Here is a 17034-nt window from a genome sequence, read left to right on the forward strand (position 1 = left end):
AATCTTCAGTCTTTGTCTCTGGAAATCTAAACCTGAATGGGTCCCAATCTTTTTGTACTCTAGCAGGAAACTGAAAAGCAGAACCCAAAATAAGCACATTTTTTACCCTGTTGGAATTCCAAGGGGACATACAAATCACAGTATGAATAGAACTTAGACACTGTAGTATCCAAGACAAGAGGGGCCCTCGGGGCTAGCAGAGGCTCAAAAGTCACTCGGGCTGGGCTGGTGGTGTACCTGTAATCCCAGCACCGGGAGGCTGAGACGGAAGAATCACTGGGAGTGTGAGATCAGCCTGGGTTACAAAGTAAACTAAACTCAGGGCCTGCCTGAACCGCATATGGAAACCCTGTCTCAAAAAGACAGAAAAAAAGTCACTTGGGCTTCCCTGAGGTAGACAGGCAAAATATGACACATAAAAGGGAAACAACACAATTTTTAATCTTAAAGTTGTTTTAAAAACTGCTGCCTCAGGATAGACCAATCAAAAATTCCTGGTCTTTAACAACACATAAGCTGAACCATTCCCTTTTACTTGCCAATAGGCCTTCCCAACTTTGAACAGACCTTCCCTTTCCATCTATAAAACGGGCTTTTCCCTTAGACAAGCTGGGGTTGTCATTACCTGTAGTGGCTCTCACCTATGAATGGACCATCATGCTTCCCCTGCAGATGGAGCTGTCCCCTTTCATCTGTAAACTCAATCTCCTTTCTCACAGATTCTCAAGTTCCAGGATTTGTACCTCTAACTCATCTATAAACATACTAAGCTCAAGGCTCTAAGGTGCCTCTCCCCTTTGGAGGGCCCACCCTCTATTTCTTTGAGTGTATACTTTTAAAACTGTGCCTAATTAATCTCTTTATGCCTCTTGATGGGTTCTGCTCTTATGGGACTCTGCCAGACTTACCTGGGCCTGTGGTGCTGGGCCCTAGAATGACAGTGTGTCCCTTTAATGCCAACCTCTGTGTTCTTCCTTCAAGCCCAAAATAAACTTCCCGCTCTTCTGCATGCCAAAGATGTTCCAATCCTCCCCCGACACCACAGTCCAGTCTCCAGCCCCAGCCCAGCTCCGTAAGAGCCTCCAAGTTCCCCCGTTTGGGGTCCTTGCAGTCTCCTCAGCCCTCCTGGGCCAGCAATGAAGTCTTTGCTTATCTCTAACTTTATCTCTCAACTGTGCCAAAAAGCCTAACACTTCTACCTGACATATCCTCAAAATTCTTCTGGGATGGAAGTCAGCTAACCTACAACCTGTACTGTGGGTGGGGCGAGTCAGGGGTCCTCACCTCTACTCTGGGGAGCTCCTTGGGGTCCAGGGATAGACACCACAGGAGGACATTCAACAGAAACGTCACTGAAAAGTTTATAAAATGCCCAGAAAGGGGCAGAAGTATTTACAACTGAAGAGTAAGTTCACATTTATTCCCAAATGTCCCACCTATGAAAATGATTATAATTTCAACCTACTGTTACCTCTGAACATAAAGTGGAAATTCTTTTATTTTCCATGAAAATTAAGGACATAATTCAATAAATTAAAACACATACATTCTTTAATCTTCTGTACCAAAAGACTTGTTTTTGGTCTTCAACAGTGACTTCTCCTCCCCATGTCACCACACAAAAGCAGCCCGCTCTCGCAGCATGCGGACACCAAAGCGCTGCCATTCTCGCTGATAAATCCACAGTTCCTGTGTCGTGTCCAAACACGCCAGCACTGCTCCTCCTTTCCACGCAATCAGCCGGGGATCCATGTCCTAGACAAGGGACAGGGTTATTCTGCACAAGTAGATAAATGGTATGTCGTCATTTACTTCAATTGAAGGGAACACCTACCTGCTGAGTCAATACCCCATATTTCTTTTTTTTTTGTCTTTTTCATTTTTTACTGGTACCAGGGATCGAACTCACAACTGCCTGCTTGCAAGGCAGGCGCTTATGCCGCTGAGCTAAATCCCCAGCCCCAATACCCCATATTTCTATTTGCACTAAAGATAGCACAGCTCACAAACCCTCTTCATCCAAAGAGAGGCGCTTCCTTTTTATTACTGAATTGCTACTCTTCCCTATTACTCCACAAAGAGGTGCTATAAGCAGGAAGACATATAACAAAATAGTATTAGGGGTCAGTGGCTGGGCACAGTGGTGCAGTCTTTAATTCCAGCACTCGGGAGGCTGGGGCAGGAGGACCTCACATTTGAGCCTTACCTGGGCAACTCAGAGAGACCCTATCTCAAAATGTAAATTAAAGGTCCGGGGATGTAGCTCAGTGTGAAGGCACTGGGTTCAATCCCAAGACCATCAATCAATCAATCTCCACAATATTAAATATCCACGTATATTAGAATAACACTGCCAAGAATTATAGTGGGATTTAATAAAATACATGATCTATTTCTAAGTTCTTGGGTTTATGTGTCAAAATAGTTCAAGGTAAAAGAGATCCTTAAAGAGCTCAGGTCCAGGGACAAACAGTAGGTACTTCCTGTGACTGAGACAAAAATGGGAGCTGTGCTGGCTGTCAGTCTATGCCAGCATTTTCTTCTGACACACTGGTCCTCTCACAAAGGCAGAAGCCTGGCACGGTAAGCGCATAACCAGGAATCTAGTCCCCCACCTCAGAGCGCCTTCTGCCACATATGTGACCTGCTGAAAGTAATTCTTCTACTTCCCAAGTCCTCATGAACTTTCAGACACAAGCTACGCGTCCCAGGATTTTCTGTCCACACACATTACAATTAGAAATAACCAACGCTCATTTCATTTTCATACAGTCCAACCTGCACCACCAAACAACACACCTTGGGCCTTGTGATCACATCTACATTTTCAATAATTCGCCTAAATGATGGGGGCATTTTGTTGAGAATTCTGTGCTGGAGAAATTCTTGTGCTTTATGGAACATCAAACCACCTCCCACCACCAGGATGGAGCTGTACATCTTCTTTTTGGTATCATCAGATGCTGAAAGAGACAGAAATATCCCCTCCATTTACCCACCACCACCACCACTCCAGGAAAGCCACCATCATAGCCACCTCAAAGGTCTCCCTCCACCCTCAACACGACAGCCAGAGGAACCTCGCAAATACACACGTGGGCCTCTTGCTGCCCTACCCCCAGCACTGTACACCTCACAAGATAGGGCCAAGTTCTGTAAGGTGGCCTGAGGCCCAGCACATGGACCTTGCCAGCTCTCCAACCTCATCCCCACTCTGCTTCACAGCCACACTGACTTGCAGACTTCTTCCCGTCTGGAATGCTACCCAGTAGGTGAGTAACCTAGCTCTTACCTTAGATTCTCTATGTGGCTCTTATTTAAAAATCTCTCCCACGCCTCCTACCTTTCATGCCTTCCCCAGCCTAAATATAAAATCCCTTCACTAAATCTCTCAATCAGATGTCAGGACTCTTCAGTTTAACTCTACAGCACCCACCATACTTATAATTTCGCATTTGTGTGAGAATTTATTTTGATGTCTTCCCAAGGCTGTAAGAACAATTCTATTTCATTACTGTTTCCCCACACCTGGCCACGGAAGGACAAAGTAGGTGCTCAGCAGTTTTTCTTAATGAACATACTACAGTGTATAAATATCACCTCGGCTGAACCAATACGTGTTACTGTGACCTCATTTTAGTGCTAGCACCTAGCTTCCCCAAATGTGCTTACAGCAGCAGTCTATGCTATGAAGGATGGCTTTATCAAGGCCCAAGGCTTTCCCTTCAAACAGCGAGATGGCAGTCTTCCTGGACATCAGTGCAGTGAGCGCCTCCTCCGAGTCATTGCCGGCCATCAGGCAGTCTCCTTGGGAGGACCCCAAATCCACTTCCTGGGAATGGAGTCTTTCTGGAATATCGGAAGACTGGCCACGAAGATCCCCTTCAAAGCCAATGGGTTTGGATGCAGACTTTCGATCAGCAGTAGCTTTTGCGGACTGTAAGTCAATCAAAATGGCAATCACATCAACGGTATTACTACCAGAAAGACTGCTGTCTATCAGAATGCCACCCCATCCTGGCCCATTGCTAAGAATCACTAGGAACCAGGAGCCACCAGAGCACATACACCACTGCCAGAACGCACCACAAAAACTAGGAGTGGCACTACACACAGGCTTGGAAAAGCCAAAGCAAACTGACCGCATTGTACTACCACTTGCTGGATTTAACACTGAGATGTCAATGTAGACAGAGACTTTCTGACCTAAAAGTGAGTGTTTAAGTGAGATATTTCAGCGGGACTCACGGATCTCTGGCTATTACATAACCCCCATTTTCAGATCCTACTACCCCATGCTTGCCTGTGGGGCAGGAGCAAAGGGAAGAAAAGGTTTCCAGACCTCATTACTCTCCACCATAAACTGCTGCTGTTTCACTAGCAAATAAAAGCTTTAATTCATGCTCTCCTGCTAGATATCCTGTTACAAGACCGAGCTTTGAAAAAAAATTTGGCTTTTGCCAGTTACTTATCTTTCACACTGTAATTACAGTGTAGGCAAGATTGTACTGAAAATTCTATTGGATAGTCAGAAGCTGACAGTACAAATTATATATGCCCAGGGAAACACTCTGTGTGCGGACTGGCACACAGAAGTCTAATGTCAAATGAATAAAGAAATCTGCTATCCAGTTTTAAATTCAGATTCATCTATTATTCTAAAATTGAAAACAAATAAACACAAAAACGGAGCAGTGAACCCTCCATGGTGGTACATGGATGCGTGTAATACCAGCACTTGGGAGGCAGAGGCAGAAAAGATCACTGCAAATTTGAGGCCAGCATGAGTAACACAGTGAGCTTACAGCCAGCCTGAGCTGCACAGCAAGACCCTGTCTCAAAAAACCAAAATTAATAAATGAAAATAAAAACAAAGCCAAGTATGGTGGCACATGGGGATAGGGGGTAGTTTATAGCTCAGTAGTGCAGCACCTGTCTGGAAAGTGTAAAGTCCTGAGTTCAATTCCTGGTACCCAAGTAAACAAATAAGGGCTGGGGATGAAGCTCAAAAATCCTGGGTTCCACCCCCAGTAGCACAAAAATAAACGAACAAGAAAACATAAGCACAGTATCAGGACTAGCCTGCAGAAAGACTTCGGTGTGGCAACGATCTATTGATTCTGGGTAAGGTTCTCTCCTGTAGGGGCAAAGCTCTTTTCCCATCAGAAGTGCTGCAGACCTGTTCCTGCTTGCTCTGAGTAGCCAGCAGGTAATGTTCATCATGAGGGTCCTCAGGGTCACCCTGCGATCTGTGCTGCAAAGTGGTCATTTTCTGTCCAACAATTCCAAAAGTGGCTGGATAAAATAAAGCCATTGGAGCCTACACGTGGAAGAAAAGAGTCATCAGGAACAAATCCTGCCTCTTGAAATAAACAGATCAACTAAATTTTGTTCTTCCAATAACATGGGCAGATCCAGTCCTCTCACTCAGCCAGACTGGGCAGCAAGCCCTTTCAAAATGAGAGTACGTCTTCAGTGCACAAGTCAGAAAGCTCACTCATCCAACCGAGTGTGTGATAAGACACCACGAGACAGATGCTCACCTCAAAATCTATTCTCTAATTACCTAATGAAAATGGTGCTTTTCTCTAACAGCACAGCAGTTACTAACTGAAAAGATGAGGGACAGGGATTTAGCTCAGCGGCATAAGCACCTGTCTTGCAAGCATGCAGTCATGAGTTCGATCCTCGGTACAAAAAAAAAAAAAAAATGTCCCAAGCTGGGCACGGTGGCACACTCCTGTAATCCCAGAACTTGGGAGGTTGACGCAGGAGGGTCATTGCAAGTTCAAGACCAACCTGGGCTACGAAGTGAACCCAAGGCCAGCCTGAACTGCATAGCAAGACCTTGTCTCAAAAAGACCAAAAATAAAGAAAAGAAGGTCCTTAGATGGTTCTAATCTGTACTCTAATACTGGGTAAATGCTTGTTTAGGGGGTAACCTCCAATCAACATTCTGACTTTACAATATTTTCAGCAAGTACATATTCTCTTAGTCTGAATGATGACTTTTGCTTCTTTGTACCCATAGAAATAGATGCCTATGGAGTTACCTGGAGTTTTTCATCTCCTAATCGAAACTGGTAAAGCAAGGCAGGAGAATCTGGATGTCGAATCTGAAACTCATGATCCTGAAGCCCAGAGATGTCCTGATTCCAGGAAAACATGCTGTCAGTAAATCAGTAAAATGCATGTAAACACCTCAAATTCTGCATAAGCCTCTCCATCATTTAAATCTCACACATAAAAAGGCTATCCCACAACTCTGTACCACACTCACTGCAACTTAGTAAGACAAGTTCAACTGCACTTTGCTTCCTTATTTAAATTTATAAAATTTCGAGTACTTGCATTTTTCATTTTATTTCTGATACACATTCATACAATTGACCACACTCAATAAACAATTCTTTCAATAATGCAAAGTTTATACTTTTTATATTTCCCAAATTTTAGAAGTATACTACTCCCCAAAAAGTTTAAAAAATTTAAAACCATAGATATAGATCAATGGTAAATTCACAATATTAGGAAACTGCTTCAAATTGTAACATTTAATTAAATGTCTGTTCCCATGTACTTACCTGTTGTATTTATTAAACCTGAAGTTTTTCCTCCATTCTTTATAACACAGTCAGATTCATACACAAAGGGAAGTTTGTTAAACTCTTTCCTACTAAAGTTTCTGAGCCTCAGACACATCCTCACATACCCAGATTATACTGAAAAGCTCTCATTCCTTAAGGGCTTCCATTTCAGGCATTAACTTGGGTTAAAAGAGTAGCAAGATACTGTTAAAATTTTAAATACTACATTCTCCCTCAAAGCAGTATTAATCAGCAATACTGATGCTGTTCCCACCTGATCTAAATGGCAGAATGTTTCTTTAAGGTGCTGCAGTAGCAGGCAATCCATTTTATTTGTTAGCTGGCACTCTCTGTACGGGAACCCAGCTCGCTGCATGAGCCAGTAAAAACATCTCGACACGTCAGATCCCCCGTATGCCAGGCAGAGCCTGAAGGCAAGAAAAGAGCCGACTGTTAATTCAAGAACCCCGTAAGGTACAATGAAATCCAGCCAAGTTTTAATAAATGTTTCCTAAGAACTGAATGAAAAGAACTGAGAATGTAGCAGCACACTTGTAATCCCAGCACCCTGAGACGGTGAAGCAAAAAGATCCCAAGATTGAAACTAGCTGGGGCAACTTAGCAACCCAGTGAAACCCTGTCTCAAAATAAAAAACAAGAAAAGGGCTGGGGACGTAGCTTAACATGAAGGTCCTGGGCTCAGCTCCCAGGACCTTAGAAAGTTTACAGTTTGGGAAGATCCCTGTGATACTGGCGGGAGACTGGAGTTTAGCACTTTCTCCACACTCTGACAATCAGTGGCATTTGATAATCCAAATAATGGGTGAGCCAAGGAACTCACCTTGGGTTTTAGAAAAATGCATCATAAATTGACGTGTGAGGCAGTAGACTAACCTCATGAACTGCTTTCAAATGTGCTCTCTACCTTGAGACTCTACCTAATGTTGGGACAGAAAAAGCCATCTTCAGACCACCACAAAATGCTGCAGAGAACCCGGACATGCGTCACCTAAGTGGATTTACTTGTCAGGACATCATAGGAAGAACATGTCGCAAACCTGCTCCTGTCAGTTATTTTATTAACCTAGGTATCAGTGACGATACCATGAGAAAGATAGTCACCACAAAGTTACGCAACATGCACTGAACACAATTAAAACAAGAAGAGTTGACTCAAAATGCTAGCTAGATTTACAGCTGAGAAATCTGTTATCTTCTACATGACTTTCCTGATTAAAAAACTTTTCTGTGAGTATGTAATTAGTTTTTCTACAGTAGACCACAAGAAGACATAGGGCTAACATTTATGCTTCCTTTGTGGGAAAGTACACACCACACACCAGAAGTTTCAGGAGCTACTGACATGAGTACATATTAGAAAGTTCCAATGAGGGCAAAAGCAATTTTTTGTTTTGTTTTTGTTGCCAGGGATCGAACTCATGACCTTGCACTTGCCAGGCAGGGCCTTATGCCACTGAGCTAAATCCCTGGCTGCAAAATCATTTTTAAGTGCTAGAATTTGCACTTCAAAATTTGTTGGTTTGGTATATATAGACTTTTGAACATGTAATTTCTCATAAATAATTTCTAAACTGTGACGAACTGAACAGACTGTGAGGGGAGTTGGGTAGAATACGCCCTCCCAAGCTCCTAACCGAGTATTCCGATGAGACACCCCATCTTCCACACAGCATACACTTGTTTTCTGGTCCCCAACATCTACAATACATGTGCTGCTTAAGCCACTTCCAAAGGTGGCACACACGGACTCCTGATGAACCACAATCCCTGAAAAACAAAAGAACAGTTATGGAGTAATAAAGACTGCAAAGTAATCAACTAAAGTCAGGCAAGAGTCTAAGGAGCACTGATCCTTTCAGGATATGCATTTAAATAAACTGTGAATTAGGTTATCTCTGTCACTGAAAAACAAACAACACTTTCAAGTAGTTTTCACTGCAGGGCTGGTGGTATAGCTCAGGTACAGCAGTTGCCTAGCACATGCAAAAAGCCCTGGTTTTGATGACCAGCAGCAAAAGTATTTTTTTAAAAAATTTTTTGTTTTGCTTTGTTTTTTGAGACAGGGTCTCACTATGCAGTTCACACTGGCCTTGAACTTGCAGTGATCCTCCTGCCTCAGCCTCCCAAGTTCTGGGATTATAGGCATGCGCCACCATGCTCAGCTTAGCACAAAACATTAAAAAAATTTTTTTCAAATGTTTCATTCAAATATCAGACATACCTGAAAAACCCATCTTCATTAGTATCATATTCACTAGTTCTTTCACATGCTGTTTATTATAGATATCAGGAATTAATAAGATACACCTATAATACTAAAAAGAACAACAAAGAAAAAAAGCAAAAAGGTTAACATTCAAATCTAAGGTTAGCACTTAGGTCCAGTCAAATCCAATCCTGCCACACCTGTGTGGAAGGAAGCTTCTCTCCACAGGAACAGAAGTGATGAACAAAGGCCTAGAGAAAGCTCAAACCTCTGTGCCGCCCTTTGAGTTTCATGAAAAGGCTAACTCTTCTCTCCCTTCCCCCTCGAATCACCTCAAATTTGTAAAATGATTAATAAGACAAGTAATACGTCTGAAAATGTACAGAGAGAATGCATAAGCATAAGCTAGCTTACTGATTTTGGAGCAATAGTGAAAGACACCAAAGAAACAACAAGAAAGACAAAAACCACTAAAGAATAATTAAGTGAAAAAGAGACCCTCAACACCCAGTGGCTGAGAAGGCTTCAACAAGGACATTATCTAACAAATAGTTTAGTAACATACACTTGCATTGGCCAAGGATCTTTAAGACAATCCAAATAACTGAGCAAACATTTTAGCTCACCTTTAAATCTTTCAGGGGGATTTCCAAGTATTTTTGTATTGCATGAGACCATATTACTTCAATATCTGCCAGAACAGCTGTAAGGGAGCCCCCAGGTCCAGGATGAATATTTAACTGACCTCTTCTGATAGGCCAGTGAATGTTATAACAGTCCAACGGATTAACATATAAGGCCTAGAAAAGGAAGAGAAGAGAAATAGACTGTTTAAACTCTGCTTTAGGAAGGAAGAGCACAAACTGGGAGCCTAGACTAGGTGATTTATAAGACCCTCTGTTAAAATAAAAAATAAGCCAGGTATAGTGGCACATGCCTATAATCCCAGCACTCAGGGATGCTGAGACAGGAGAATCACAAGTCTGAGTTGGGCAACTCTGTAACTGAGCAAGCTTCTGCCTTAGAAATAAAAAAGGGCTAGGGGTATAACTCAGTGTGAAAAAGCTTTGGGTTCGATTCATAGTACCTGAAAAAAAGAAAACAAAAAATCCAACTCTTTCAAGTTTTCTTTATTCACATCTTAAACACCTAAGACCAGAAATTAATAATTTCTAGCTGCTGAGGAAAGCATTCAGCAATCCAGGGGACAGAATGAATACTGGGCCTCAAAGCAGGCCTACAGAATGCTAGGAAACAACTAGAACTCGGTAGCAAAGTGACATTTAGGAATTAACATCAGGTTTTTCTCTTCCAGTCCATTATAAAGATGTTTCATACCTCTTCTCCTACCAAATACTCAGGATGATGAGATGTGTTTGTCCACTTATTTCCAGAGCAGTGATCTAGAATTGCAGGTCGCATCTGCTTGTTGTAGGAACGTGCCTGAAAGGAAAAAACCCTTCACATTTAAGAAAGGGGCAATACAAGAGCCCCCTCTGCTCCCCTCACTCACAGACCAGATGCAGTGGTAAATCTTTTAATCACAAACCTGAGATGTCTGCAAAATACAGACTGGCCACAAAAGGATTCTCTTGTCCTTCCCCACAATCTCAATCTTTCCCATGATTTTAACACCTAGGCTGTTAAAATTAAATTAAATTAAAACTATAATTCTGCTTAAAGTTAATGCAAATCTATATATTACATTGCAATTTCAGTTTATCATATTAAACAAAAGGAGGCAGTAAGAACACAGCTTCCCACCAAGATCATGGAAACTGGGATAGTCTCAGGTTAGAATGTAAATTTCCACCAACTTCTCTTGAAGAACATAGCTTTATACATTCTCCAGCTTGCCTAAGTACCTGCAACACTGATTCAAGCATCCTGCAAATAGTTATGAAGAGTCTCTCTCTTTTTTTTAAAGAAATTCCTTTTTGTACTTGAATAATAATGTAGAGAGAACATGTAAATGGTATTACAGTTATGTGTGACATAATGACATTTTGGTCAACAGCAGACTGTCTATACAACAGTGGTCTCATAAGATTATGAATGAGGACCAGGATACAGATAAGCAGCACAGTGCCTGCCTGGAAAGTATGAGGTCTTAAGTTCGATTTCTGGTACCAAAAAAAAAAAGATTATGATGGAGCTGAAAAATACTGATCATCTACCAACATGCATCACTTACTTCTCCTCAGTGTTCCTGGTCTAAACAAACCCATTGAACTGCCTGTCATACACAGGTATTATACATTTAACTATATACAGTACACAGAACTTGATACCAATAATAAACAACTGTTACTGGTTTATAAATTCAATATGGTTTTTACTCATTATTTTAAAAGGTATTCCCTCTATATAATATTTACAAAAGACTGAGGAATGTCCTCTAAGAAGTATTCTAGAAGGATACTGTTACCATAGGAAATTACAGCTCCGTGCATGTAGAGATCTATTGGGATACACCATCTAGATGTCTGCACAGAATCACACAACCATATACTCCCTATGTGTCCCCATCATTTAAGCAGTACACGATTGTATGATATGAGAGGTGGAAGAAGAGTAAGAAAAAGTTAACTGAACCTGTTCTGGGGACACAGGAATCCGTCTTGTACCATTTGACATCTTTTTAGACCATATTGCTTGATCCACCATTTTAAGGCCATTTTGTCTTTGTTCGTTACTCTCAGGTTTCTGGGGAAGACAAAAAAAAAGAGCAGGGTAAAGGATTCAGTGAAAAGAAAAAGTAACATGGCCTACTCTCACTTTAATCCATCATTAAAAAAGTTCACTTATTAAACAGTATTCATTACTCTTCGTCAAATATAGTAATCCTAAGAATTTTAGAATTTCAGGTAGGGATACAGCTCGGTAGAAGAGCACTTGCTTCTGTGAAGCCCTGAATTAAATCCTTGTACTGCAAACCTCCCACCCCGCAAAAAACCAGAAAACAGAAAACCAAGAAACCCTCGGTTACAAACTAAAGTCAAAATGGGATTCTAACTAAAACAAGTATTTGCAAAAAATCTGTAACCTTAAGTGATTTACAAAGCGCTCCAGAGACTTCCATGTGACTGTTATTTTTAACAATGTCATGTCTTCTTACAAAAAATATAGTGAATATTTAAAATTAAAAAACTATTGCGGTAGGACACATTGCCACTGTTGCACCTCTAAATATTTTCCCTGGCTTTGAACACACTTAGTCCACCACTCTTGCCATTTTCTAAAGCAGCTCTCAAGTCTTTTGTGAGTTTTATACAAGGTGTGATTACAAATATGGTGATGTTGCTGCTAAGTACCATCCAACAGGAAAGCAGGCTCATAAAAACACCCCGGGGAGTCCTTATCAGTATTATTTACCATATAACATGTTTAAATACAGCACTGCACACCTCTGGGTCCTCCCCAAATCAAACGATCATAAATTGAAAGGGGCTGGGGAGTTAGCTCAGCGGCATAAGCGCCTGCCTTGGAAGCAGGCAGTCGTGAGTTCGATCCCCGGTACCGATAAAAAGGAAAAAAAAAAATTTTTTTTTTTTTGGTTTTGTGACTGAGTCTTACTATACAGTTTAGGCAACCCTGAATTCACTATGTAGCCCAGGCTGGCCTTTGTAGGCAATCCTCTTGCCTCAGCCTCCTGAGTGCTGGGATGACAGGTATGCCATGCCCAGCAATAAACTGTCCTTGATGTAAAACCCAAAAGCCAGATGTGAACTGCAATGCAATATGCAGATTTAACACTAATTAAAATTTTTTTCCCTACTCATAACCATCTGCATAATTAAGATGAGTGGATACTTAATGAAAAGAAACATTTTTGGCTTAAAATTATGGGTTTGATCTAGGCTTTTAGTATATGTTTATTGTAGCAATTCAATTTGCTAATGAATTGAAACTGTTTGATTTAAACTATAAATATGTTAAAGAAAATTCCACTGTCTGCTAACAAAGACCTGAATGTATCATTTTAAGGAAATGACAGTTCTGTATCTTTCATTAACGATAACCTTTGTCAACACCAATATTAATCCTGATAGGTTAAAAAAAATGGGATTTACTTTTGTTGTAACTAATTGTTTGAAATTAAAACAGCTCCCTTAGATGACAAATGATCTTTTCGGAACAATGTCATTATTTAAAAACACAGCAAAGCTCAGAAGATGCTGATTCCTGGTACATCTGGAGCGTCCAAGCCTTCCCAAGGACACACCTTTGGTCTTTGTCTCCAGCGCCTCCATTTCTGACTTACGTTTAATCCTTCCCTTAGGAGCCAGTTGTCCTTGTACAGAGGTTGCCCTTGTTGTTTGTGTCTTCGGGCAATGACATGGGGAACACTGGCGGGGAGTGTGTCTGTAGCTCGTCCGATTCTTAAAGTTGTTGAGCCTGGATGTATGACCACAATAAAGTTGCTCTGGATTTGCTGTGAATATAAAACATAGCAGTGCGACCTTAGGGAAGAATACACATGTAACACATTAAGTAACATACAGGCAAATAATTAAACTAAATTTCCTATACAGACCACCGGACTCAAAAGCATCAAAGTAAACTAAGGAAATACTGCTATAGTAATTAAGGCATTGAACCTTTTAGAACTTTCAGTGTTAACAGTGGACCACATGTGCCATAGGTTCACCACCACTGGGTTAAGGCTTCAGGGTCTGGATTCACAGATCTGGTTGCAAATTAGAATGCCGCTTATTGGATAAAGTCCCTACCTCAGAGTTTTTATATGGGCCTAAGAGTTCAGCCACAGGGAATGTTAGGTCTTAAGACAGTGAAGCCCTCCAAAATTCTTTACTTTAGAAGAGGCCAGACTCTAGTTGACATGCCCCATAATGAGACTTCCTGTTTGTCTTTCCCTAGCCTACATACCCTGATTTATTATGTGTGCCTCTATAATCTCCCTCCGCAAACCTGCCACCCTCTCTGTACCTCCTAATTATCTTCAGATCTCAATCCAAATGTCACCTCCTTTGAAGAAGTCATCCATGACTGTCAGGGCTGAAAGCAGTGCATTCTGTGTGTGCCAAATACCGTCCTAGGGGCTTCTGCACAAACCCATTCTATACCATGCTTTGCTATTTTTGCCCCATCCCCAAATACACTTCTTCCACAGAACAGCCCTCAGAACGGGAAAATCTTAAGAGTAGAACTGGTAGGGCCTCTACAGCCCAGCCAGCCTCTTCAACTAGATGTGTGGAGAGTTCAGGCCAGTGCAACTGTAATAAACACGCAGTAGGCTCACCCAGGTGTCATGCCTTTTACAACTGCCTTACTGGGCATTACACTTTCCTATCTCCTTAATTCTTCTGGGAATTGTGCATTGCCTTTCCCTCTATTTTCCTATAGGAATATTGGTGTTTTCTTTGATAGGTGTTTTTATATAAAGGTCTTTTTTCTGCTGCGATACCACAAATAGGGTTTTTTTGTTCTGATTAGTCTGACTTTATCTTGTTCTGTTTTTGATACGTTTTATGTCTATTTAGACAAAGTCTGCCCTGTCATAACTTTTAAATTTGAGATGACTTTCACTATCTGAGATTTATCATCAAAGGAAACAGCCTGGGAACCACTAACGATTCCTTAAGTATAGGTGAGGGAAGGCTGCCCGTGAGCCAAGCAGATGCTACACTCCTGGCACCCATCTGGCCCAACGGCTTGGGAGCAAGTGAAGCCACAGTCGTCGTGCTCGGGCGGGAGACGCGGGGCGGGGACCGGCCGGAGTCCCGGTAGGCGGGTGCAGAGCCGGACGCGGGGCTCTGGCGCTCCCGCCAGCTCCGCCGCGCTCCGCGTCCCCCATGGCACCCAGGTGAGCGGCCTCACCGCCTCGCACCACCCACCAGGCCCTGGGGCAGTCCAGGGCGGGCCCCGAACCCTTCCGACAGCAGCCGGCCCTCCCCTCCTCGGCCAGGCTCCGCGCCCCGGCCCGGCAGTGGGCACCTTGGCGGGCGCAGGCCCAATTCCAGACCCGCCCAGGGCACCCCACCTCCTGCAGCGACTCCGGCACCAAGGCCGGCACGATGGGCCGCTTCACGCCGCGCTGCTCCTTCTCCTTCTCCCCGCCCTTCTCTTTCCCGTTCTCCGCATCTCCCTTCTCGGCCTGGGTCATCGCGGCCACGGGTGAGATCACCGGCCTCCCGGCTCAGCTTCACTACCTGGACCCCCAAGACGCAGAAGTTACTGGGCAGGCGCAGCTTTCAGCCTGGCTGCCCAGAACCAAAATGGTCGCCGCTGGCGTCACCCAGGAGGATTCTGGGAAAGCTGGAAGGGTGGGGCTGCGGCCTGGGTGAGCTGTGACCTAAGTGGATGGTGTGATTACTTTCAGCTGCCAAGAGTTAGCAGAGTAATATGCAAAGCCTTTCGAGCACTTTCCGTGGGCAGGCCTATAACCAGCACTTTGTTCGTACTCACAGGTGTTTCTTCAGGCTTCCTAAACGCCACGTACTCCTACTTCTCCTTGTACTTAGTTTTGTCCAGTCCAGCCTCCATACTGGAGTTCTCTGGGGCTTAGAGCTCCTGTTGACATATTCCTCAGATGTCTTTATGCAATTTCATGGCTGTGACTATGAAGACAGCCCCCAAACATATACTGTGTTTCCACTGGGCCTCTTCCTGAGATCAGCACTGCTTATTTGGTAGCTCCACCTGTATGTATAAAAATACAACTCTTGCAAACCTAAATGTCCTGCATGAAACTCTTGATTCCACCTCACAAAAGTGACTTCCACTTTCACCAGATCAGAAATGTCATTCTGCTTGTTCACTTGTCCACAGCTTCGATATGCAAAGCATCAGAAAATTCAATATTTTACAATATATGAATTCCTTCATTCATTCTCATGCCACCACCTCATCCAAGCCACAGTTAGATTACTACAGCACTTTCAAATTGACTTCTAGCTTCCAGTTTTGGCCTCCTGCACAGTGTTTTTTTGTTTTTTATTTTTTCGTTTTTGTGAGACAGGGCCTCCCTCTGTAGCAGGCTGGTCTTGAACTCACTTTGTAGTCCAGTGTGGTCTCAAACTTGTGGTGAGCCTCCTGCCTCAGCCTCCTGAGTGCTGGGAATACATGCCTGTGTCACTACACTCAGCTCTTCTATATAGTTAAACAAATGTTTTAAAATACTGCAAAGTAGACAGTCAATTCTATGTACTCAACACTCCACTCAGTAAAATATTTCCACTTGAGTTATCCCAAACAAAAATTAGATGCCACACCAGCGTTTTAAACTCAGATGCCACTTGCTTTCCTCTGCACTGGGACAAGACCACTATACCCACAATTTAAGGGAGTGGAGGGCTATTTTGACTCATGTTTCAGTAACCTCAGTCCTTGAATGTTTTGCGGCAAGGCAGAAGGGCCTTGATGGAGTGAAGCTGCTCACCTCATGGCAGGAAGCAGAGTGAAGGGAAGGAGCTGGAAGATACACACTACCAAGTTACACCCCCAGTGACTGCCTCTTCCAACAAGACACTGTCTTCTAGTAGCAAATCAGCCATAGTTTCCTTTATAAAGCCCCATTTTCCCATTAGTACCAGATAGATAACCATGCTGTTTTTATTAGTTCATCAAATACAATGGTTTGTACTGTCATTGTTTGTCCATTTTTTATGCTTTGATTCTGTGACTTGAGCAACTACTTCTGAGATATGTAATTTATCAACTAGTGATTTGTTTTTTTGAAATTATTATTTCTACCCTTTTTCTGTTTTGCTTTTTTTCTCTAAATAAAAAAAAAGCTCCATTTTTGAGGGCATTGGGCTTTGGGGGGGGGCATCCAGATATATAAACCATAAATTTCCTTTTGCTCAGGAAATAGAATCTACACTAGCTTCCTTCAAGGCCTTACTCAAATCTACTTCCTGTACACTCTCTCTCTCCATATATATATATATATATATATATATATATATATATACTTACTCTGAAAGTCTATTACATACTGGAAGTAGAATTACCCTTATTTTTTCCTATAAATATTTCAGTTCCTATTGCATGTAGTTACGGCATAAAGGCTTCAGGTAGAAATAAAATTCCTAGTCTCATACAGCTTTCTATTCTAGTGAGAGTTAACAGCACTCAGATGAAGTTTACAACCAATAGGCAGGATCTTAAGCAATGGTGTAGACTTTGTATTTGTCAAGATAGTGATACTGCATATGATGGATCTGATTTGGATTCTTGTGTACAGTGAGCAAAGAA

At 42.4% G+C, this 17034-nt stretch overlaps 1 protein-coding gene across 3 annotated transcripts; it reads right to left on the minus strand.

Moving 5' to 3' along the window:
• Positions 1-1480: 1480 nt before the first annotated feature.
• Actr8 (actin related protein 8) lies at positions 1481-15072 on the minus strand. Of its 3 annotated transcripts, none has more exons than XM_063257279.1 (13): positions 14819-15072; positions 13079-13249; positions 11410-11520; positions 10153-10257; positions 9441-9614; positions 8830-8923; positions 8243-8375; positions 6862-7015; positions 6054-6149; positions 5180-5320; positions 3673-3937; positions 2800-2963; positions 1481-1777 (listed from the first exon to the last, which is right to left on the minus strand). In XM_063257279.1, the coding sequence occupies exons 1-13, from the start codon at positions 14939-14941 to the stop codon at positions 1526-1528; spliced, it is 1983 nt and encodes a 660-aa protein (XP_063113349.1). In that variant the 5' UTR covers positions 14942-15072; the 3' UTR covers positions 1481-1525. The 3 variants fall into 3 exon arrangements, with proteins under 3 accessions (XP_063113349.1, XP_003480142.1, XP_063113350.1); XM_003480094.5 differs by having other exon boundaries at positions 1481-1755; positions 14819-15066; XM_063257280.1 differs by lacking the exon at positions 14819-15072 and adding an exon at positions 10364-10454.
• Positions 15073-17034: the final 1962 nt, after the last annotated feature.

The sequence above is a fragment of the Cavia porcellus genome, unplaced genomic scaffold (genome assembly GCF_034190915.1).
Source record: "Cavia porcellus strain 051 isolate PalLab524CR breed Dunkin Hartley unplaced genomic scaffold, mCavPor4.1 scaffold_10, whole genome shotgun sequence".
Taxonomy (NCBI): domain Eukaryota; kingdom Metazoa; phylum Chordata; class Mammalia; order Rodentia; family Caviidae; genus Cavia; species Cavia porcellus.